The following is an 11380-nucleotide window of genomic DNA, read 5'->3' on the forward strand; positions in this document are numbered from 1 at the left end:
AGCACAATGGGCATGAACAGCTGCAGGTTGCAGGTGTTGAGGTGTAACAGAAATATATGCCCGCTGCTATTCCGAACTCTGAAGAGCTAAATTGCCATGCCTCTATTCTCACAAGATGACTATAAATTGGCCTGGAGCTGCAGGGCAACATCTTCACAGCTCCAATGCAGGGTAGTGTCTGAATCCATAGTTCTGTTGTACCTAGTTTTGAGATGCTTGTCAGCAACTGAAAGTGAGAGTTGGAGGAAAACAAACTAGTTCTCCAGATGGACAATCATGGTCCTAGATAAGCTTGTTTTCCTCCAATATCTCACCTTCGCTCAATCGCCTGGCCTTTGTGGGTTAGCTAAGACTATACATGCGCTGTTCAAAGCGAGGATTAGAAGGGACTGAATCATCTATTAGAAATGATGGTTCAGTTTCTTCTAATATCTCACCTTGAATGGTCCATCTGTGAAGCTTGCATAGCCAGGGATGCAGTGCAGTCACCCAATGTGAGTATTGGAGGAAATCAAACTGGGACTGGGAGCAGATAGATAGATATGAAGTGGAGTAAATTTCTTGAAACCACATTCCTTTTGTCAACACAACCAAAAACACCTGCACTCTTTTTCACATAAGATTTCACTTTACTACACTTCCATTGGTATGTTGCTTCACAAAATTGCTCTTTTTTCACACCAGATTTCACTGAAATGCACTTCCATTATTATTTTGCTTCACTAAACCACACTTTTAACAGTTGTAGCACAAATTTCCACATGTGTGGCTGCTGGGTGGGCCCTGTTTATCGGCAGTGTTAGAACCCTTCAAAGTGTGATTTTGTGAAATGTTCTGCCAAAAGGAGTTTGATTTTATGAAATGTGTTCCTAAAAGTGTGAGTTTTTCATAGTTTCGAGAAAGGGAGTGGCTTTGAGAAAAAATTATTCTGTAATATCTTTGTCTAGTTTGTTTTCCTCCAATACCTTTACCTTGGCTGAGTTGCTTGATCCTCGTTTCCTGACATGCTGTTAATGCTAGCCAAAGGCCAGTGACAACCTCTTGCATCCATCACCTCCGGCCGATGCTGGCATGCTGCCTTGCACTATCCAGAACACGCGGCTTTCACCAAAATCCTACAAGATAAATCTGAAAGAAAGGGAAGGCCAAACAATACAATTGACAATGGAAAAAAAAAATCAAGGAATCTCCAGGCCCAGTGAAGATTGGATAGCATTCATGTATCATTGTTCATTATAGGCTTTACATTTCTTGCGTAAATGAGGTTCATAACTTCATATAATACACCCTCCAGTCCACCGCAACCTACCAATGGTGGTCAGTAAGATAAGATCAACATTCTAGTTCTTTGCTTACTTGACTGCTAGATCCTCAAGCTACTACAACTGCTAGATGTGAGTCTTCCATCCGAAGCAACTACTATCCCATCCACGGAAATGAACAAGCTTGTACAACCGCCAAAAACTAGTCATGGATGATTGAAAACAAGAAATAGAGATAAAGATTCTCGTTGCAAATTGATGGTCATTAGCACAGGTAGAGAATACACAAGTTCGCAGAGTCTAAGGGCACACTGGCTTTGTGAACAGCTGGTGCCTATTCAGCAATCTTGTAATCTGTGTGTTATGAATATATCAGATTGATCTAAGGATATTCTACCCCAGAATGGCCTACTTGTCATCTGGCACTTCATCAGAGCTACTGTTCTCAGAACACTCATCAGAAGACCAATCACTTGATGTTTCTCCCTGTTCACCATTCTCATTCTTCACTGATGCGCTCTCACTTGACGCTTCTTCATGTTCACCATTCTCATTATTCACTGATGCACTCTCTGATTCAAGAACTGAAGGGAATGACCGCTGCAGATTATTCTGCATGCTTTCATCATAGTCCTTTCCCCTCCAAATAATAATTTGCTCCTTGTCAAAAGAGACAAGAATGCAAGGAACAAGGTCCTACAACCAGAAATAACAGGGCAGGGTAATGCATCTTGGCACGGTAATCTCTAAGTTGAATACACATTTTAGTATCAGCACATATGATAAACTTACTCTGAGCTTTACTCCAATCTTGCGGTAGTCACTTTTTGGCAATCCTTTACAATCTATTCGAACCAATTCATCGGTCAAAAAAGCATCTCGAACCATTGGCACAAGACTAGCATAATACCCATTCTTTGCTGCAAAATGGCATGGTAGCCATTGTTAGGCATATCTTTAGCACAAATATATAACATGTAAAGGGGGAGGGTGGAGGGGAAGTTTACCGAGCTTTGTTAAAACAGGAACATGTAGGCCCTTTTTCCTCATTGCCTTCGTTTCCACAACTGTTAGCCCTTCTATTGTTGTTTTGATTAGCCTGGGGTAGATAGGTTCGGCTGGCTTCCACAACATCAACGGAATAACAGGTCTTTTCTTTGGATGATAATGCCTCCCCCTGTACAGTATTAACTGACCACCATGCCTGTGGATGATAAGGCCACCAGTTTTATCCTGGAGAAAATGTAGCATTACTCATGTAATCGTGTGGTGTTTCTACTGGAGGGTAATAACAAAACAAGTGACTTCAAATATGAGCTCCAAAAACGGGCATCCATGTACTTCTTACAGTCCATGAACAACATAGAGAGGGTATATTCATGTTTCCTAGAGATAAGAGAGATGAATCTACCTCAAGCTCATGGCACACATTTTGCATATCAACCGTTGGCACACCTAGGCATTTGACCCTAACGGCCTCGCCGTGCTTCCAGTGGTTATGAATGTCATTTAGCATGTTATGAGTGAGCCCATCTCTGCCTACAAAAATATGAGCCGACTGAATAATCATCATCATTTAGATCGGCAACACGAAAATTGTCATTTCTGCTCCAATCCGGCCCAAAATTTACCGAGATTAACCTGCCGCTTGGTGCGGTTCCTCTGGCACTTGTCGACCACGAACGTGCGCTCCGCGGGGGTGAGCGGCTCGCCGAGCACGCGCTCCCGCTCGCGCCGGCGGGCCTCCTGCAGGTCCTTCTCGGCGGCGGGGGCCGGGTCCTCGGCGTGGACGTCGCGGATTGTGGTGTCGACGGCGGGCGCGCAGAGGCCGGTCCAGGGCCGGTCGAGGCGGCCGGGCCCGAACGGGGAGTACTTGGGCTCGCGGAGCCCGATGGGCTTGGCGTCCGGGGTGCTCTCGGTGTAGCTGAAGCGGAAGTCGAAGGGGAGGTCGGAGTGGGAGGCCGGGCGGCCGCCGCGGTCGAGCGAAGACGGCGGACGGTAGGGGGGCTTCTTGGTCCGGCGCTTCTTCTCGGCGGCGGCGTGGGGGGCTTCTCGCGGGTTCGGGGTCAGGGATGCGGGCGGCGCGAAGCCGTAGTGGTCCAGGAGGCGGGAGAGGTGGCGGCGGGGAGGGTGGTGCGGGTGGGCGCGGCGGAGGAGGGCGGGGAGGAGTAGCATGGGGCGGCGACCAGCGACGGCGGCCGGTGTGGGTTGAATTGGACTGGAGCAAAACCCTCGCAGCTCGTGGGTTTTGGGGAAGAAACGATTTTAAAAAATATATATGCAAATGTGCACTAAAATCACGACAAGTATTTAGAAACGAAGAAAATATTTGTAATTCAAATGTGGGAGATATGATGTTATATAAATATGCAAAATTTCAATCCATACCAATTGCCTTTGGAGGACTAAAAATACAAATAAACAATGCCTGCACGTGTATGCTCTTTTTTACTATCTGTTAAAACTTTTGTTTCCAGCAGATAAGCTGCATAATGCGATTATGCCAACACCGGAAAACCAAAACTAAAGCCATGCCTCATGCCCCGGCACCGGCAGTTGTACCACCAGGAGATAATTCTCTATGTTTCCTGAAGAGATCTACTGCAGTGCAGGCAAGATCCATTCAATGATCAGAAATGCAACTAAAACAGGGGAGGAAAGCTCCATTACGACACTCCTATTCAGATCAAGAGATTTTCCTGCAATGGTTTGAAGTTTTGAACAAGACGGTGTAAAACTCAAGTCACGACACAAACAACAGATCGTTCGACTAACCTTCAAGCAAGACAGAGTAAAAGCACAGATAAACTAGTGCCATATGAACATTCCAAAGGAGGGAGAGAGATATACATACATAATGATTTTGCAAGTTCTTGCATCCTTACATTTGGGGGTACAAAATAGTTAGATGTCAATTGTCAGTGCAATCAACAGAGACCCAGCCAATCAGCACCTTCCCCCCTACCCTTGCTAATTGGGCATAAAGGTACCTTTGGTGCAGCAACTGCTCAGTACACTGGCTCCAACTTCGAAGAGCATCAGGGAGGTAACCAAACATTATACATCCAAACATATTGTGGCTGACACATTTTCCCCCATGGGTTGATATGAACAAATGGGGGATGCCACTAAGATGGTCGTTAGGCATGATCTTACTCTTACAAAATACAATAATTAATTGACAGCAGCCATCATCACCTTGGCCCAGATAGCTCAACCGCATGCAGGTTGTCAGTCGAGTCCACGATCCACTCTGAGTTTCGATGAGGTCCAAGTTCTACCTCCTGCCGCACTACCTCTACCTTTTGCCACTCCTCCCATCTCTCGGCGAGACCATCTCCTTCGAGCATCCTCACCACCTCCGACATCTTAGGGCGTTCCGTGGGGGAGCCCTGTGTGCAAAGGAGTGCAACCTGGATCAGCGATTCCACCTCGACATCGATGTACGCTTCCTGTAGATCTGGATCTACCAACATCTCCAGCCTTCGCTCCTTGAGTAATCCTTTGACCTGCACAAGTAACAGCTTACTATGAAATAACCAGTAAAAACAGGCATTTAATCAACAAGCAAAAAAGGCCTCCCATTATCCCATACAAGCAAATGGAAGAATGTTTCTGGACATGGTGATCTATACATTCTTGGTTTTGTGAATGATGTTACAATTCAAAATGCACTATTTTCTTTCTGAGCCATAGTATAACTTTATCTGATACATACTCTTGTATAAAAAAGACAGTATATAAAATAATATGAACAAAGAATGCAATTTGAATTGAGAAATGGTACTCCCTCCGTCCCAATATATGAGGCACGCACGCGTCCCAAGATCGTCAATTTAACTACCAAAATATAAATTATGTGATGTAAAAAATATATCATTAGAAAGTTCATTTGATTACGAATCTAATGATATATTTTTTATGAAATTATAATTTATATTTGCTAGTTAAATTTGAAATCTTGGGATGCGTATGTGCCTCATATATTGGGACGGAGGTAGTACTAGTTAATTACCCAGTCAAGTAGCATGACATCATCATCATTGGCAAGACGGGCAAGGTCAAAGGCACGCTGTCCTGTAATAAGCTCCAAAAGCATAATTCCATAACCAAATACATCAGTTTTCTCAGAGGATTTTCCTGTTGAAAGATATTCTGGTGCAATATGCCCAATTGTTCCACGCACAGCTGTTGTTACATGAGTATCCTTGTAATCCATTAGTTTGGCCAAACCAAAATCTCCCACAACAGCTTCAAAGTCTTCATCTAATAAAATATTTGCAGCTTTGACATCACGATGTATGATCTTTGGATCACAGTGATCATGTAAATAGGACAGGCCCCTAGCAGAACCTAATGCAATTCTTCTTCTCGTCTGCCAATCCAGTGGCGGCTCAGATGGTCCCCGTTCTACAAAATACAAATCACTAAATAAACTATTGATACGTTGCAGTTAAGACTTGAAGATAATCAAACAATCTAAAATATACAAAGGAAAAATCAACACGGGCGAAAAAAACGAACCAAAGTACCTCTTAAACGTGATGCAACACTTCCATTAGCCATGTATGGATAGACAAGTAACCTCTCTGTTGGTGTCATACAGAAACCACGAAGACGCAATAGGTTTCTATGCACAGCCATACTAATCATTTCAACCTCTGTTTGAAACTGCAGCTCACCACCAGGTGTTCTCTCCTCCTTCAGTCTCTTGACAGCTACTAGCGTACCATCTGTTAGTCTTCCTTTGTAGACTTTGCCAAATCCACCTCTTCCAAGAATGTTCTTATTGCTGAAGGTATCTGTCGCAACTTGTAGTTCTCGTAGTGAAAATCTTTTAAGCTGGCCAAGATGTACCTCTGGATCCTCCTCAGCTGCACCAAACAAGAAACTTCAGGCTAAGCTGACTGGAGGATATATTGCAAGTAATTTTCCTCCTGTCACCTGCCACTGTATACTTACCAGGTACATCAAAGAAATGCTCTTCCGGTTTCCTGCGGCGCCAATATGCAAAACCAATTGCAGGAACAGCAAATAGCAAGGCTGCACCAGCAGCCACTCCACCAGCAATTGCTCCAGTACTAGAGGAACTACTTCCTGAACAAATGAGATGTCAGCATCAAAATTTCCATACCTTTTAAGCAAGAGTGGTAGTGAAGTAGATACTGTGTTTCTATGCTAAGCAATGTTTCAGACTCAAATGACAATGAATCAGAGTACCAAGATGGAAAATTGGTCGGTGACAGCAGGGACATGGTGTGGCTGACATGTCAGCTAGAAAAGATGCAATCAGTAACGGAAGCGGCACTAGTTACTCAAACATTTCTTTCGCTGATGAGGAGTGACTGTGTGCTTAGTAGATATTTTGTCATTTTTTTAAAAAGGACCAGAACTTCTTGTGTTACTGCATGTTGGTAGCGCACACCATAAGGGTAAGAAGCACTGCAATGTTCACCATAAGGGTAAGAAATTGCAGATATGTCCATGGAACAAGACAGGGGTGTCAAAATATTCAATCAAAGTCAGACAAGGGCCTCCAGCCTCAATGCATTTTACTTGTTTCTGGGTAAACTCTTCACGGTTGGAATTTTACATCAATGAAAGAACATTGTAGCACAGTTCCTATTGGAATGAAAGATTTACATGGACTTAATGGTGAATCTGTAATTCTTTATAAATCACCTGGTGATTGCACAGGAGTTGGAGGATTATATGGAGGAGGCGGAGAGAAAGGGGGAGCGCCAGGGCAAGGTTTTGAGGTGCCAGGACCGCATAAGGCAGGGTTGTTGCCGAAACTGCAAAAAGAAACAAGTTTGACTTGTAGGAGTATCAGAGCAAAAAAAAAAGGTGAACTTATCAACTAAGATGCTAACTTTACCTGATAGGGGTGAATGATGAAAAAGAACCGGTTGATGGAACTTCTCCTGACAATTTGTTGTTTGATAGATCCCTATAATTTAATAGAAATATTACGATTGTGTTAAATTAGACGTTTACCAAAAGTATAACAAATATTACACTGCAGAAAGAATGTGACATACTAAAAAATACTCACAGGACTTGCAGAGCAGTAATAGCAGTTAATGATTTGGGAATTGTACCGGAAAGGCTGTTGTTGTTAAGACGTCTATCATCACAACAAAAATACAAAAAGCACACAAAATTAGTACCATATGCAGAATGTTATGAATGAAAACAATAACACAGGGACTCCTAAATCCTAAGTCTTGACCAGAATTTGTACTTGGATAACCTAAATACATGATAGACACCCTAGACACAGAAGGATTATCAAGTAGCATAACACATGCTGCCTGACAAACAGCAAGTAGCAATAATTGTAATATGTAAACAACTTCAGAGCAAATGCCAAACCAGAGAAAACATAAATCAGACAAAATCTTTGCCCTATCCAGAATACATAAGGTACATCTTCTTCCATTATTTAGCGGCTTAGCTATTTGTTGATACACGTTTATACTTTAAGCCATGGCAACATGTAAGCATATGCATGCAAGGAGTTGCTGTCCAAAATATATGCAAGCGTTGTTCCTTCCTATTGATATCGAGTCAAATGATTGTATAAAACTATGTCACTACATGGTTAAGCTAGCATAACTCCAAAAGCAATGAATGGCAGCTCTTACAAAGGAAAATGTAAATCAAAATGCCTCTCATATTGGCACAGTGAGACTCTGTTATCAAAATCTGCATGCATGCGCCTTTCAAAATCATCAAGTTGCCAGCTCTAGAATATTTGCCACTATGTTAAACAAGTGGTTTCACAAATTCCTAACAATCATTTCATTTCCACAAGTGTCATTAAACTATGAAGCAGCTGACTATGTACATGATGAGACACATCTAGCATGTACAGAAAAAAAAAATCCCTAGTATAAAATTCTGGTATCTATAGTGAGTAGTATAGCTACTAAATGAAGGGATCATACAGGAATCGTAGCTTCAATAGGTTCCCCAATGAATCAGGTATTGGACCAGTGAAGTTGTTTAAGTACAAATCCAAACTGACCAAGTTTGTGAGGTTTCCGAGTTCGCTAGGTATTGTGCCGCTGATGTTATTACTATAAAGCTCCCTGCAACACAAAAAATGAAGAGTGACTAAACTGCATAAAAATACTGATGGACCAAGGCCCCAAAAGTAACTAAGCAATGGTGTGTGACTGTTTTATATTTTCACTGCAATGTTGTCTTTATTATCCAATTTTTGCCTTTCATGAGTGTTGTCAAGAAAAGAGCCAATTAACTCAGCTTATGCTTGTATGACTTACTTTGGGGAAGAAAAAAAGGTAGTTTGATGCCTTTGTGAGAAAAAAGAGATAGGAAATATAGACATTTCATTCATACTCTTAATTCTTGTGTCAAACTCTAAAAGGACACCTTTTTGAAACAGGGTGTAGAATATTTGTTTAGTGTTCGTATATTGATATATTTCCGCCTAAGTTAAAGATGTGAATGCTAACAAAAGGTTCCACCATTGACAGCGACCAGCAAGTACTACACTCAAGTAACTTGGCAGAAGGAAGATAACTTACAGGTACTGCAAGTTTTTGAGCTGGCCAAGTTGTGGCACCAAAGTACCGGACAATGCAGCATTTCCAAGATCACTGAAAACGAGCACATAAAATTCAGTACGGAACATGGTGCAGGTGTATCTCAATAGTACATAAATGGTGCACCTACACTCTGATAACGCTGTTGTCGTTGTTGCACGTAACATGAAACCAAGTGCATGGATTGACCAGAGTTGGATCCCAACTTTGTAGCACATTATTAGGATCATTTAAGTTAGTTCTTAAGTTATGCAAGGCATCACCTGCGAATAATAGAATGAGTAATGAATAACTGCTAGATAAAATTTAACCAGAAAAATAATGAGTAAATCCTATAAAAAAGAGAAAATTGTGTCATCCCAATAAGAGCAACAGGATCCTAGCTAAAGTATGCATCAGTATAATTAGCAGCTAGCCAGCTAATACTCCTTTGTGTACGGAATATGACCTTTGATGGGGAAAACACGTCAGGTTATCCTAGCTAAAGTATGCTCCATTCCTTTGGTGCTTGTATTCCATCTGAACATTGCCCAACTTGCTCTATCGCGCGCACACGCACACATGAGGCTCCTTATCCCATCTATTCTTGTGAAGTTTGGTTCTTCTCATTATTTTCTCAATGGAACGATCTTGGATCATTCCGGGATAACTTGGCTAAACTACTCTAAGAAATGCTAAACAAACTCTTGATCTATTGCTTTGAGTGATACAGGGTACAAGTCCTCTCTTATATAAAGAGATGGATAACTTGGTCCTGAAAAACTAATCCTATCTCTCCTAACAATACAGAAAATAACCAAATCTTACACCTAACAAAATAGCAACCACTCTACTTTCCTAACAATAAGATCCTTATCCTCATCAGGAAGCCTTGTTGTGCTAGGCGTGCACATGACACTCAATAAACCGAAGAACCTTGTGTGCAACAATCAACAAAACAAATCCTTTCTTTTCACTTTTTCAGCACATGTAGATATGGTAGTTTTCCACATTCTGATATGTTGTTCCTTTATTTTCTGAACAAACCAAACATCTCTTATGCAACTCTCAACGAGTTGAACAAATATTTTTCTTCTTTTCGGAAAGCAAGCCAGATATTCATAAAGATGTAGGCGTTGGAGGGTATAACTAGTAGTCTAATTGATTTTGTTTTCATGTTTTAGGCATGAATATACTCGTGAGGGGCACTTAAATAGTAACCGTAAAAGAATAAGTATTGCATTTTTCCTATGTACTGTATTAGAAAGTACGCATCAATAAAGACAAAGATCTCAACAGATTGAATAACTAACGAAAGCTGCAGCTCCAACTTGGTAGTTTGTATATATATACTGCTAAAAGAATAATCTAAAAGAAGCTCCAACAGCAATCGCCATCAGGTTTCAGATTCACAATTGAAACACCAAGAAACTGCTCTCTAGCTTGTAGTTTGTAGAAAGAAGAGGTGCAGTAACTAAACATTCAGCAAGAAAATGCAGATCGCACAAAGGTGCTATGGAAAACAGAATTCGGTCCGGAGGCCCACCAGAGAATTGCCCAATGATCAACTTGAGCTACACACATCAGTTTGAACTCAGAACCTAATAAGAGCGCCGTGTGAGACAACAAAAAGTGCACGGTGGAGTGTCCTAATCATCCCAGAGTAAACCAATCAGGCTCGAGCAAACCATATATGTAGACGAACAATTCGCTCCTGCGTAGCACAGGCGAAAGTGGTCCACCTGAAAATCGCCCAGCCACCAACTCGAAACACGCGCGCAAGCAAGCAAAACCATCAGTTCGAATCTAGCATCATAACCACGTCGCAGGACGTCCTAATCAACCCTAACAACCCCGACCACGACTAGACGTATAAGCGAGCATGAGTGAACGCCAGGAGCAGATTTAATGCGATAGCAGCCCTCGGACTCTGAAGCAGCAATCAGAGATCCCAGACCCCAAGTGCTCTCCGGGTGTTCACCCGATTAGGGAGCAACCAAAGGCACGGAAACGCAAACGAAATTCTCATCAAAACCAACGAAATGCGGTGGGAAGGATTCTATCAAGCGAAAAAACTCGCTCCAATTTCTGGTCAGGGTCGCCACCGAAATTGCGGCAGAAACAGCACGGATTGATATGAAGGGACTAATTCGCAGACGAATTCGGACGAGAACCAGGTTCAAATTTGGAAAGCCACAAACGACTCCGGTTAGAGCGCGAGAGCCAGAAATGGGCATCGAAAAGCCCCAAAATAGGCAACATCTCACAGCACAGAACTTGACCAGCAAGCACAGCCGCGGCGTGCAGCAAAACCCCAACCAAGCTAGCAACAAAGCAGCATCCCGAAGGGAAACCCCCGCACCCACAGATCGAGCAACCCGACTGCCCCGTGAGCGGAGCAAGAGCAACACACCTTCCGTGTTGGCGAGCACGCGCGTGGCCGGGTGGAGCAGCGGCAGCAGCAGCAGCGCCCACAACGCCCACCGCGGCGCCGCCATTGCCGCCGATCCTCGCCGCCGCCCCCACTAGATCCCGCCGCCGCGCATTCCCGCCTCGCCACACCGGATC

General features: G+C 42.9%; 2 protein-coding genes and 1 non-coding gene across 3 annotated transcripts; 1 reads left to right on the top strand and 2 right to left on the bottom strand.

Annotated features, from left to right (window-relative positions):
- Nucleotides 1-353: 353 nt before the first annotated feature.
- Nucleotides 354-460, top strand: MIR2275B (microRNA MIR2275b). Its single transcript, NR_127126.1, has one exon. It is a non-coding gene; the product is annotated as a microRNA MIR2275b (primary transcript).
- Nucleotides 461-1178: 718 nt separating this feature from the next.
- LOC100822139 (CRS2-associated factor 1, mitochondrial) lies at nt 1179-3489 on the bottom strand. The gene is made up of 5 exons (XM_003573370.4): nt 2894-3489; nt 2674-2801; nt 2270-2495; nt 2055-2182; nt 1179-1958 (listed from the first exon to the last, which is right to left on the bottom strand). The coding sequence occupies exons 1-5, from the start codon at nt 3435-3437 to the stop codon at nt 1671-1673; spliced, it is 1314 nt and encodes a 437-aa protein (XP_003573418.1). The 5' UTR covers nt 3438-3489; the 3' UTR covers nt 1179-1670.
- Nucleotides 3490-4051: 562 nt separating this feature from the next.
- LOC100834508 (LRR receptor kinase BAK1) lies at nt 4052-11380 on the bottom strand. Its single transcript, XM_003571369.4, has 11 exons — nt 11226-11380; nt 8964-9096; nt 8816-8887; nt 8213-8356; nt 7318-7389; nt 7141-7212; nt 6945-7057; nt 6225-6359; nt 5795-6136; nt 5278-5672; nt 4052-4771 (listed from the first exon to the last, which is right to left on the bottom strand). The coding sequence occupies exons 1-11, from the start codon at nt 11308-11310 to the stop codon at nt 4457-4459; spliced, it is 1878 nt and encodes a 625-aa protein (XP_003571417.2). The 5' UTR covers nt 11311-11380; the 3' UTR covers nt 4052-4456.

This window comes from Brachypodium distachyon, chromosome 3 (genome assembly GCF_000005505.3).
Source record: "Brachypodium distachyon strain Bd21 chromosome 3, Brachypodium_distachyon_v3.0, whole genome shotgun sequence".
Lineage (NCBI taxonomy): Eukaryota > Viridiplantae > Streptophyta > Magnoliopsida > Poales > Poaceae > Brachypodium > Brachypodium distachyon.

Coding starts and splice junctions, on each gene's coding strand:
- LOC100822139 (XM_003573370.4), bottom strand. CDS start 3,437: ATGCTACTCCTCCCCGCCCTCCTCCGCCGCGCCCACCCGCACCACCCT. Junction 2,802..2,893: donor CAAGCGGCAGGTTAATCTCG/GTAAATTTTGGG, acceptor ATATTTTTGTAG/GCAGAGATGGGCTCACTCAT. Junction 2,183..2,269: donor TCCTGTTTTAACAAAGCTCG/GTAAACTTCCCC, acceptor GCCATTTTGCAG/CAAAGAATGGGTATTATGCT.
- LOC100834508 (XM_003571369.4), bottom strand. CDS start 11,310: ATGGCGGCGCCGCGGTGGGCGTTGTGGGCGCTGCTGCTGCTGCCGCTG. Junction 7,213..7,317: donor ATTACTGCTCTGCAAGTCCT/GTGAGTATTTTT, acceptor ATTAAATTATAG/GGATCTATCAAACAACAAAT. Junction 6,137..6,224: donor GCATTTCTTTGATGTACCTG/GTAAGTATACAG, acceptor TGTTTGGTGCAG/CTGAGGAGGATCCAGAGGTA.